This window comes from Mixophyes fleayi, chromosome 9 (assembly GCF_038048845.1).
Source record: "Mixophyes fleayi isolate aMixFle1 chromosome 9, aMixFle1.hap1, whole genome shotgun sequence".
In the NCBI taxonomy this organism is placed as follows: domain Eukaryota; kingdom Metazoa; phylum Chordata; class Amphibia; order Anura; family Limnodynastidae; genus Mixophyes; species Mixophyes fleayi.
In genome coordinates, this window is record NC_134410.1 from 36,196,950 (window position 1) to 36,209,644 (window position 12,695).

Below are 12,695 nucleotides of genomic sequence, written 5' to 3' on the forward strand. Positions count from 1 at the left end.
GTCCATATTCAACAATAGCCTGGGCCCTTCAGAAAACTGCACTTTATGGTAGCGAAGCAAAAAGCATACTGCTGTTGAAAGAAACTCACAAAGAAATCCCATTTAGAGTTTGCCATAAAGCATATAGGAGACCAATATACTAAGTGAAGGAAAATTCTATGGTCTGATGAGAAAAGATGAATGTTTTTGGCCTAACACTGTGCAACATCCCAAAAACACAATACCTATCAAGAAGCATAGTGATGGGAGCATCATGTTCTGGATGTGCTTCTCAACATACGGCAAAAGCCACACTGGAGTGGCTTAATTTTTAAAATGATTTATATAGTGCCACCATGAAAGTCAATGTCTTGGAGTGCCCAGTCAAAGTCCAGACCTCAATCCCATTGAGAATCTTTGCTATGATTTGACAATTACTATTCACCTGTTCTTCCAATCCAACCTGACAGAAGTAAAACAATATTAGAAAGAGGAAAACTCTCAGCTATAATTGCAGCTAAAAGTGCTTCTACAAGGATTAATACTTTTGTAACCAAATATTGCATGCTGTTTCATAATTACTTAAGTAGTTTTACAGTATCTTTATTTATATATTGTAGCAAGAGATACAACCTTGTGACACGGGCAACCTACAGACATCAGTCACACAGACAACTTCTTGCTAAAATGTAGCGCTTTTATTGTTCCATCACAATAAGCAGCATCACTTTAACAGCAAAAGTCAGGACGACACCAGGCAACCTGCCACTTTCTAGTTCCAGTTTCCCTAACTGGTCACCAGCCACTAGCTGGCATTGGTCGCAATGCCCAACCCAAGTTTTTATACAGAGACTCCTCCCACAGCCTTGGCTTGATGGACAGGCGACACTTCCACTTTGCCTTTAAAAGGAGTTTCCTGTAGATGTTCTGTAACCTTTTGATTGCAGGCACCTTGTCAGCTCTGTTGTTAGCTGTGGAAAAGAAACTGTGAATGCATGCAAGTAAAATCACATTTTACACTTCAGCCTGTGACACATATGTCTCAGACCTGTATGTAAATAAATCCAGGTGCAGTGCTACACCTGTATGTAACTGGGTCTGCAGCGTTTACTTGCAGACTGTCACTCAAATAGCTTAACTCACTTGGGTAACCTAAGGGGATAAAAATTAGCCCTAGCATACCGACAGATTACCAAAACATGAAACTTAAGAGAAGTCAATTATGTTGGAAATCATTGTATATGAATATACATGGTTGGCAGAATATATTTCTGTGTACTCATTATGAGAGTATATAAGTTTTTTTATGGAAGACTGTTATAAGTAGCCAATATATCATTTATTTTCTTAAGATAGAGGATGAAATGCCCACAAGAGTGAAATAAAAAATTTCTAGCCTAATATTTAGATGGCTTGAGAACTTTTTGCATTATTTTATATATAGCACTGGTACCCGTAACCTTCACTACCCAGTCAAGGTCAACAGCAACCATAATTTGTGGGCTTAGACGGGTTATATGCACTACTAAAATAGGGGTGGGTTTCGATACCAGCAAGGTGGACACAAAATGTCCAAAACAATACTTCGATTCCACACTACTTGAATGGAATTTCCATAAAACTCCATAGTTTCATATCTTAGCCAGCAGGTGACAGACTAAAGGATATGAGATCAGATCCTTTTGCTACAATTAACAAAGCGGAAAACTCCCTTGAATCACATAAATGAGACCCTACCTTGTTAGGTACATAGACATCTTTCTCTAGTCTTATAGTAAAGGCCCTAAACACAATTGACTTCAGTAGGAGGTCTCCATAATAATCTCACCTCATGCTTTTTGGAAATCATTCACATTGAGCAGAAGCCAAGATTTCTACCTCCTCCTCATAGGATGGGCCGGGCAGAATATATCAGGTTAATAGTACCTTTCTTCTAAGATTCAACAGATGGTGTAGTAGCTTTTATTGTTCATACCACCACACTTCTCAATACAGAGAAGTCTAACAGTCATTTGGCAGCATCACAACAAAGACAGGGCATTCACATACAGTATTTCCCAGGACTTTGGTGGGAATACTTGGATAGCAGGATAGGGCCTCAAAACCATGGACAATCCCTGGAGAGTTGTTCCATTTTGGGGTATACATCGCTTTGGTATAAGACACAGATTCTTTATAACTTTCTTACTTTTCTTTTCAACTCACCTCTTTGCAGCTGGGCTGAAGGGCAGGGGGGTATCTATCCCCCGGGCCGGTCCCATACTGGGCTACCTTGGGCTGGGTCACTTGCCCACCTGCATTTTTTTCCTTTAAATAGGCTGCTGAGTCGAGTCTTGCTCCCCGGGATGAAATATGTCAGCCCTCCCCTGCCTCTTTGGCTTATGTCCCATTCTTACATTTCTCGACACTGACTCTTCTACATATTCCTGTTCTAGAGTCTTCAATGTTTACTTAATTTCATTTTTAATTTCAGCAAATGCAACCAATGAACAAACATCCACAGCAAGTACAACCACTCTGACTACCCCTATTGGTAAGTACAATACCTTTATTTCCTTGTCTTATTGTCGAGCTGCTCCCCCTATTTCAAGCCCATCATTGTGGGTGACTGCCATTATTATTTAAATATTATGTGTTTAACAGACAGAAACACTTTAAAATAAAAATAAAGTTATGAAGCTCATGGATGATAATCTGCTACAATTTGCCAAGGATACATTACTTTTTCAATATAATGCTATGTATGTATTTGATACTACCAATTTTGTTGTTGTTGTTGTTTTGAACTGTCACAGGAGCATAATTGTCCTAAATGCCAGTGGTAAGCCTGGTTTTCAAATATTAGTCTTTGGAGCATTTCCTTCTGACAATATTCATATCTGTTAAGAATCCAAAAAGGCAGAAATGTAATTATTTTTCTACGTAAATTAACAATGATTGAGAATGTGTATGTTGGCTGTATGCAAATGTTGGTAACTATGTTGGGATTGATTTTATTTATTGTAAGGCTGGAAAGTATCCAGTCTGGCTATGCTCATTTCCGGGTACTATGGTAGTCAAACATGACAGATTTTCCTGTACAGTTCTCTGGGGAGCAAGAAAATATCTGTGATGTTACATCACTGCAGCAACTATTCCGAAGGCAACCCATGGCCTTTGAATTTGAAGGCTGGAAAGTAAGAGTGAGGGTGATATGGAACCCAATAATACCACTTTCACACTGTCGCCCTGGCAATATCCCGGGTTTATGAACTCGGGATATTGCCAGGTACCAGTACAGGACACCCTGGCAAATTCCCAGGTTGACTGTGTTCACTCTGAACATGGGTCTGTCCGGGTCTCCATGGTAACATCACAAGAAGAGCTTTGATTGGATCCTCTTGTGAGGTTTTTGGTTTTTTTTTACTTTTCAATAGCTTTGGTGAGACCCGGGTTTCAACCCGGGTTTCAACCCGGGTTTCACCGTTCACACTGGAAGCTACCCGCGTCGGGTTCGGGAATAACCCTCCAAAGGACCCATGTCTGATTCCAGGGTCATCCGACCCCGGTACATGCCCCTGGACCGTTCACACTGAGCCTTGACCAAGGTCGTTGGGGCTTCCCCTGGCAAAAATCCAGGTTGTTGAGGCAGTGTGAACAGGGTATAAGTGGGTAGCAGGCAGGGTCTGGCTGGGCGGGGGGCATCTGCCCCTAGGACCAGTCCCATAGTGGGCTACCTTGGGCTGGGTTACTAGGCTACCTGCATTTTTTTCCTTTAAAAGCTTCCTAATAGGCTGCTGAGCTAGGTCTCGACCCCTGGGCTAAATTTGCTAGCCAGGCCCTGGTAGAGGCACTGGAGAAGTTTTGTTGATGGGAGTGGTTACCAGAGACAAGGCATAGGTCAGAGGTAGAACTAAGAGTTTGCATATTTTAAGGTGACATTTAAGATGTATTATTATTATTATTATTATTATCATTTATTTGTTAGGCGCCACAAGGTTTCCGCAGCGCCGCACATAGTACAAACAGTAGACTATAAAGGGTATAACAGTACAGAACAATAAACAAAAGTACCAATACTTCAGAAACTCCAGGCAATGTATAAAATGGTGAGGTTGTTGAGGGCTTAGCAGGTGTTGGTGAGTAATTTAAATTGTATACCTAGAAATATGGGAAACCAATGAAGAGATTTGTAGACTGCGGATGTGGAGTGGTGAGATAAGGTCAGTTGCTTTGTGGTATTTAGGATGGATTGAAGCAGAAACAGATTGGTTAGGGAAGTGCCAGATAGAAGGAGATTGCAGTTGTTGGGGCAGGAGATGATGAAAGAATAGATAAATGTTTTGGATGCATCTTGAGTAATAGAATGATTCTTGCAATGTTTCAAAGTTAGAGACAACGGGAATATCAGACATACTGGATGTGAGGAGTAAAGCAGAGGGCAAAGTTAAGGGTGCCACCAAGGCAGTGGTAGAAGAATGAGGAATTGTGGTGTTGCTGAGGTAGCATTGGGACATCTGTGTGGGAAAGCAAGAGACACAGTAGGTCTAACAAGATAAAGAAGTGAGGTCAGTGGAGAAAAAGTAGCTTTGGGTGTCATCATCATGGAGGTGGTACTGCAGTCCAAGTGAGCAAATTAGTTTACCAAGAGAAGATGTGCACAGTGAAAAAAACAGAGGGCCTAGGACAGAGCCTTGTGGTACTCCCACAGATACTGAGATTGGAGGGGAGGGTGTACCAGATGGAGTGAAGTATGTGAAGGAAAACAGAATGACCAGTGGTATCAACAGAAGAAGATTGGTCAAGGAGGATGAGTATGGTGAAGTGACCGTTAAACTCTGCTGAAATTAGATTGTTTGTTTTTGTGAGAGCAGACTCAGTGGAATGTTGAGGATGAAAGCATGATTGAAAAGAATCAAGGGAGTGAGAGATAAAGTGAGATAGGAGGTTGTACACAACCTACTCAAGTAGTTTGGAGAGATAAGAGATGAGTGAAATAAGGCAGTAGTTGGAGAGAGAGGCTGGGTCAAACGATGGATTCATTGGTGAGATGAGTACTTGTTTAAGAGAGGATGGTAATATGCCAGTGAAGAGAGACAGGTTGAAAAGGTGATGTAGAGATGGGTATGTGTGAGGAAGGGGGAGGGGGGGAGTGCTTTGGGCAAGAGTGTGAAGATTTTCAGAAGAAATTGGTTCAAGGAGGCAATTTGGGGCAAACTGTCATTGGGGGTTAGCAGAATGGCTTGATATTAAAGAAATTAAGTATGTTTAATTGGCAAGTCAATGGGCAATGTGTCAAGATAAAAGAATGAATCTGCAATGAAGGAAATCAGTGTTGGTGCGAGATTTTGACCAATAAACACTATATGGGACGGCTGGAGCAGCTTTGTTTAGTGAAAATTGTATGTGTTGGTGTAGAAAGATGGAGCCAGATCAGAGCAGGATAGGGTAGTTATGGGAGAGAAGAGCAGTATTGGTGTAGGTGAGAAATGGATTGAGTCTAAAGCATTTAGGTGTCACTGTGTGTGTATTTGAGTGTTTAAGCAATTGAGAAGTGGGGGAAGGAGCATGAAGTAAGTTAAGGCTGAAGTAAGGTGAGATTGAAGGAAATTAAGTTGTCGTTAGAGTGTGGGAAGGCTGGAGATGGAAATTAAGTGGGAGAAAATGAGGTGAAAGGCGTGTCTATCACAGTGTGTGGGAAGTGTCCACTGTCAGAGATCAAAGAAGGAAGTAAGCAAAATAAGGTTTGTGACAGCAGAGGCATTGACTAACAAATTAGCGTGGGTTACCTGCGTGCAGTATCACTTTTGTAATGTTTGAACCAAGCAAGGTCCTAAAAGAAAATCCATTGAGATGCATGCAACTTTAAGCATTGTGATTTGGATTCTTAGCAAATACATGACCCCACAATTGTTTAAGATGTTACAAATATTTGCAGAATGATCACGATTGTACAGAAGCAGTTGTTAAAAGAGAAGTACAGCACCCTTCAGTTTATGTACCCTGTGTGTTATCTGCATATATAGACTAATGTTTTCTTAACTGATGGAATAATAGAGCAGACATACTAACTTCATCACGGTTATATCATGACATCTCCAAAACACACATATTGAATGACTTTGAATGTTATTTTCAGACTCTCCAGTTGTAACTACAAGGAATCGTGAAATGTGCACAACACAACCACTACAAGAAATTGAAAGTACAGTATCTTATAGTACAAAGCAAGCTAGGGGTATTTTGTCCTCTATACAGACTTCAGCCTCTGCTACTGCAAGTGCTATTAATGGAACAACACACTGTGTTATTAGTATATCTAGTACAACCCCCTTCGTCACACCAATTGTTACTAATCTAACTATTATCTTCCAAACCTCGCCATTACTGACTAGTACCACCTCGATTAAAACTAACTCCTAACCATCAACTGACATTAAGACAACTAATAAGTCCTCATCCACTTCATCCAGTTTGTCATGCGCCGGACTCTGCGTTTAACATACCTGGGTCTGGTGCTCTCCTTCCTCTGTTTCAGGAAGTGCCAGGGATCTCTGTCCCCTCTGAGTTCACCAATATCACAATTATGGTAGGCGCCAACTTGGATTACTCGGGCATGTGTAAATGCGTGCATGCCCATCCTATATATTTTATTGGCTCCCATTCTATTGGATGCTGCCTTCCCACAATCCAACGTCTACATAATATTTAAGGCACTGTTAGCAAAATGGTGCCAGAATATTAAGTCTTGTTCATGAGCTCCTGGCTCCTGTGTTCACTGCATTCTCCATCCCTGTCCCTTTCAGTGTCCTGGGTATTTCATCCATACCAGTGTGTCCTAGTTATTCCATCCATACCAGTGTGTCCTGGTTATTCCATCCATACCAGTGTGTCCTGGTTATTCCATCCATACCAGTGTGTCCTGGTTATTCCATCCATACCAGTGTGTCCTGGTTATTCCATCCATACCAGTGTGTCCTGGTTATTCCATCCATACCAGTGTGTCCTGGTTATTCCATCCATACCAGTGTGTCCTGGTTATTCCATCCATACCAGTGTGTCCTGGTTATTCCATCCATACCAGTGTGTCCTGGTTATTCCATCCATACCAGTGTGTCCTGGTTATTACATCCATACCAGTGTGTCCTGGTTATTCCATCCATACCAGTGTGTCCTGGTTATTTGGGGTTTCGGGGGCTGTTGGAAATGTTATTTCTTCCAATATGTCAGCTAGGTGGTTCCTGCCTCTTTTCCCTTTGGAGAACCCCAGTTATTTCAATGCTATAAATGTTGTATTCCCATGCGGTACTATTAGGCACTGTATAAAGAGTTCATATTCTTCCTAGTTATTCCTCACACCTCTAACCCCATCATTTTGGGTCTTTCATTGGATCTTCCTTGGTTACATCTATATTCCCCAAATGTTGATTGTGTCACCACTCAAGTTTTAGTCTGGGGTCCTTTGTGTCACTCTGGCTGTATTAGTAAAGTGACAGCACTCCAAAAGGTAATTACTGTGGCTACTACTGCAGCGTCTACTATAGCACCGCAATGCTTGGAGTTTCAGGATCTTTTTAACAAACAACAGTTTGAGATTCTGTAACCTCATCATGCATGGGACTATCCTATCAATCTAATCCCTGTTAGGTTGTGTCTACCCACTCTCTCCTTCTGAAACACAGACCATGTTCAAATACATTATAGACATCATTCAATGAGGCTTCATTAGACCCTCCAAAAAAGGATTTTTTTTTTGTAAATAAAGATTGACTAGAATCTTCGACCATGCATCGACTATCGCGGCTTCATTTCTGTAACCGTTAGAAATCATTATCCACTTCTTTTATTTACTGACCTGTTTGATCGTATCAAGGAAACCACCACTTTCTCCAAACTGGATCTCAGAGGAGCATATAATCACATATGCATACATGAAGGGGATGAATGCCTCTAATACCCGTGACGACCATTGCGAATACCTGGATATACGTTTTGGATTATGTAATGCACCTGCAGTGTTTTTAAAGTTTTATCAATTAGATCTTTGGAGATATGCTTTATCTATATGTCGTGGTGGACCTGGAGGATATTCTTATTTACTCCAAAGATCTGGCTTTTCATCATTTTGATGTGATGGAGGTACTTTACTGCTTTCAGAAACACCAGCTATTTTTCAAATTCGAGAAGTGTCTTTTGAACATGAAGAGATACCCTTCCTGGGGTATATTGCTTCTGGTTAAGACCTTCGAATGGATATGGAAAAGGGATGAGCAGTGTTAGACTGGCCCCTGCATTTAAAGCCACTCAGCGGTTTCTTGGCTTCGCCAATTGTTATCGGCAGTTTATTCACTGGTAATCCAATTTGGTTGCTCCTGCCTTCTTCTGCATCTAAGACATTACATGTCCCGGTAAACCCGTTGATTATTGGTAGCTCATTCTTCATCAAGATGTGAAAGATTTCATCTATGCCTGCTAAATTTATGCCCAACATAAAGATTACCAGCAAGCTCTTCTGGGTTCACTGCATCCTCTACCTATCCTATGAGACCATGGTCGCATTTCACAGGGATTTTATTACTGATCTTCGCTCCAATAAGAATTATACTACCACCTGCGTGGTGAATGATTGGTTTTCTAGGATGCTTCATTTTGGTCCATTAACTGGTTTGCCTAATGCATTTAACTTGCTGACTTTTTTCATGAAGAAAATCTCAGATGTCTATTGGAGATTGTCTCAGACTATGGAGTGCAGTTTGTTTCTAAATTCTGGAGATTGCTATGTAAACTTTTGAATATTCATCTTAACTTCTCTACAGCATATCATGCCTGTTATCATTAATTGGTTCTCCTCAACATCTACTCCTCTATTTACTGGTAAGACCAATCCTGGTGACATATTTGAGGTACAATAAATTCTTGGTTCCAGAATTTCTTGTGGGAATATTGAGTTTCTAGTAGACTAGAAAGGTTCTGGGCAAGAGGAGAGAGCGTGGATTGATGCTACAAATGTCCATGTTTCTATTGTTCTGAAACAATTTCACTGGAAAATTTCCCAATAATCCTTTTATTGGCTATCAGGAGTCCACCCATAAGAGGTGGGTACTGTTTGAAACGAGGAAACAGCTTGCTGGACCCAGATATGTGAAATGCAGGGTCCAGCATGTTCCTTCCTCTATTCAGGTGGCGCCGGGGTTCTCCTTCCTGTCTGGAGTCACAGATATCATGATTATTGCTGGAGTAATCATGGATTACGCTGGCATGCGCAGTAGTGTGCATGCTCATCCTATATATTATATTGGCTGCCATTCTATTACATGCTGCCTCCCAGCCCCCCATAACCTAAAAGAAAATCCATTGAGAGGCATGCAACTTTAAGCATTCTGATTTGGATTCTTAGCAGATACATGCTATTTTATTATTTAAGGCACAATTTTTGGCAAAATGGTCCACGGCCATGGTTTCTGTGTTCTCCATCCCTGTTATTCCATCCACAACAATGTGTCTGAGTTATTCCATCCACATCAGTGTGTCCTGGTTATTCCATCCACGCCAATGTGTATTGGTTATTTCATCCATGACAGAGAATCCTGGTTATTCTCTCTACGCCAGTGAGTTGCAGACTATTTGTCATACCACATAATTGTGCAAGTCACATCCAATCCCTGCTCAGAGAGCCGTGACCTCTTGTTAGACTCTGCGCCTACATTGTAGGTAGTGTCAAATCAGTCTGGCTGTTGAATCCACAATATTCATGTGTGATTCCTAACACACTGTTTCTAGTGGGGTGATAGAGTCTTCAGTATTATAGTCAAGAATCACAGACATCCATAATTGTGAATCCAGCAAGAAACCATTGCCAGCAACCACAGTCAAGGTACTATTGAGAACTAACATTTGTAGCCCATAATGTTCCTTTGCAGCGCTGGACAGTTGGGAAAACATGACCTACATAAAACAGGGACATACAGAGTAGACAAAATAAATGCTGACAGGAAAACAGAGGGTAAGGAGGACCCTCCTCATCAGAGAGCTTGATTCAGAGCAGAGATTGGGACAGTTGTGAGGGTCTGCTAATGTAAGTAGTATAGGTAGGAGTCTAGATAACCCTAAGTGTCTCTATTTCAAACCAATGCCTGTACTGTAGTTGTGGTATTTATATAAATGCATATAACAGTGTAATAGAGTCTATGTAATGTGCTAATTTTGTACTATAAGCCAATGTGGAACACTTTCATAGTGAGTGTCATACAACCAAGAACACATGACCTATATGATATGAGGCCAATCGTCACACACACACAACACATTTAGACAGTAGTCATTGAGCAGTAGGTTTAAGCTGGCTTCTAAAAATTATATGATTCCTAATCAGCTATTGGGATTAGCTGGTGATATTGGTCTCATAAATAGCCAACATCAGGGTTGTTTTGTGGAAAATGAAAAAAATGACCAACCTGATTGTTCCATGTGTGGCTAGATTAGTGTTTAGTCCTTCCACAGTTTAGCTAAATTGGATTTAATTTATCAAGTTCCGAATGTTCCTATATATAATAATAATAATAATAATAATAATTTATATATTATTTATATATAATATAGTAATATATTGTTATTGACATGTAGGAATCTCCCCAGCTCAATACTGTTACCGAAAAATTATGGCTACATGTACTACAGAGATAGTAACTATTAGGACATAACACATACACTACAAACCTAGTATCTGTTTTATTTATTATTTGAGTTGCATATACATCATTATTTTTCTCTCCTCTAATTTCTCTCCAGTCATGTTCTACGTTGTCACAATGAGGATCACAATTCAACCCAATGGGAACATTGATGCAGAACAGGTGTTAACGCTCATGGAAAACATGGTAAGACTGGAATTTATATAGTAAACAGATAGACAGCAAAATATTACAACTCAAAAATATAAGTCGGGGAAATAACCTCAGATATGTTAACTCGGTCATTGCAGTGGTTATATGATAGTTCCATATTTTTTATGCTATATATATATATATATTATTATATTGTGTTGCATCATTTTGCACATTATCTTTTACTGAATTTCTCCACAAAATCAATAAGTAATAAACCTGTTACACTGTAGCTAACTTCAATTGATACTTAAAGAAATGCTGAGTGTAAATAAATAATTTTCTGTTAAGGTGCTCCACTAGGTATGCAGCTGTATATGATGATAGAATATCCACCAATATTCAAATATCAATATATATACACAAAAGGTTCATACATACACTTGCGCTCCCTTCTTAGCACAACAGGAAACCAAAATTATGCTATATTCTTCAATGGGTATAGCTAGATGAAACACAGGAACCCTAAAAAGGACTCAATGGTCCAACAAACAGAAATAACATAACATAGCGTAATATGTCATTAAAGAGTCCCATAAAACCTGATTTCCACCACCATGCAGGATTTTATCTTCAATCTTTCACCATGGATACCCAGAGTGTGCAAGGATAACCCAGCAATCCTATGTGATCCAAAAGGACCCCTTATAGATGTATGCTTACTCAGCACAATAGATTAAATGCATCCTCCAAAAATATATCCTGGTCGTTCTTCAATCTGTCATAATAGGTTCCCACTCCAATGTAGTACTCCACATGTACATAGAATGACAATAGGAAAAAGGGAGAACAAATCTAGTGCATTAAAAATTTCAAAAGTTTAATATCCACACTCTATTAGAACATCAATACAGTGGGACCCGTACCAAGAGTAAAGGAATCAACAGTGTTCAAAATACATCATCAAGGCCATTTTAATAGATAATCCCACTCCCTTAACTGAATGGTGAGGCCCCACCCCTGGGAATCCTTTCTTCTACCCTGGGAAGGACCATTCATGAAATCTTGCCTCAAAAAATGATTAACATTTTTGCAGAGCAGGCTGCAGCCATAGTTAAGACCAGGTTTCTGCTGACGTCTCCACTGACTTCAGCTGCGTGTGGTGACACATCTACTGCCCCCAGAAGGTGAGATGGAAACCTTATCTCTGCCTCTCTAGCAATGTGCTGCCTGAGAAGAAGTGGTCATATTACCTTTTGGGAGGACCTGTCAGTGTAATTACATGTCAGAGCCCAAGCGTTAATTACTACACTGTTATGTTTAAATGAATTTACACATATTGGGCTGCAGAATATTTTAGGGGGCCAAGGAGAAGGGGCCCACTATTCCGGTAACAGGATGGGAGTCATTTTTTTAAACCACTTTTGAAAAATGTAATTAGCATTTAATTACATTTGTATAGTATCTAGTGTGTTTCAGTTATGTGATTACTTCAACAGAAGTATGGGGAACTCATTAAGATGTAATGTAAAGCTTCCTGGCATATTTTAATAGAGTTTCTAGATATATACTTATTTGCTGGATAAGGCGAGACCAGCTTTTTTTTTAAACTATCCATTACAGATATGCAGTACATCTCAATAAGAGTTATTATAGATCAAATACATAGGACATCTTGATATTTTATTGTTTAGTTTGTTTTAAGAAGTTGCACTGTATATATATATATATATATTTATTTGCTCACTTATTTTCCAATTGCATTAAGAATTACAAACTGAAATGTTTTTTAATAGAGCAGTCCTCCCCACCCCAAACATGACCTATTCTACCTGTAGCAGAATGCTCTGCTCTTGAACCTTCTGCTTGTCTGTGCTGAATTCATTTATCAATGAGAAGTGTGTTTTGTTTAAC

General features: G+C 39.9%; 1 protein-coding gene across 1 annotated transcript in view; it reads left to right on the forward strand.

The window, feature by feature from the left end:
- ADGRG4 (adhesion G protein-coupled receptor G4) overlaps positions 1 to 12,695 on the forward strand; it is a 94,152-nt gene that overhangs the window by 33,992 nt on the left and 47,465 nt on the right. Inside the window, exons 10-11 of the mRNA XM_075187285.1 lie at positions 2,453 to 2,512; positions 10,747 to 10,835. Coding sequence (XP_075043386.1) covers positions 2,453 to 2,512; positions 10,747 to 10,835 — 149 coding nt within the window. The remainder of the gene's footprint in view (positions 1 to 2,452; positions 2,513 to 10,746; positions 10,836 to 12,695) is intronic.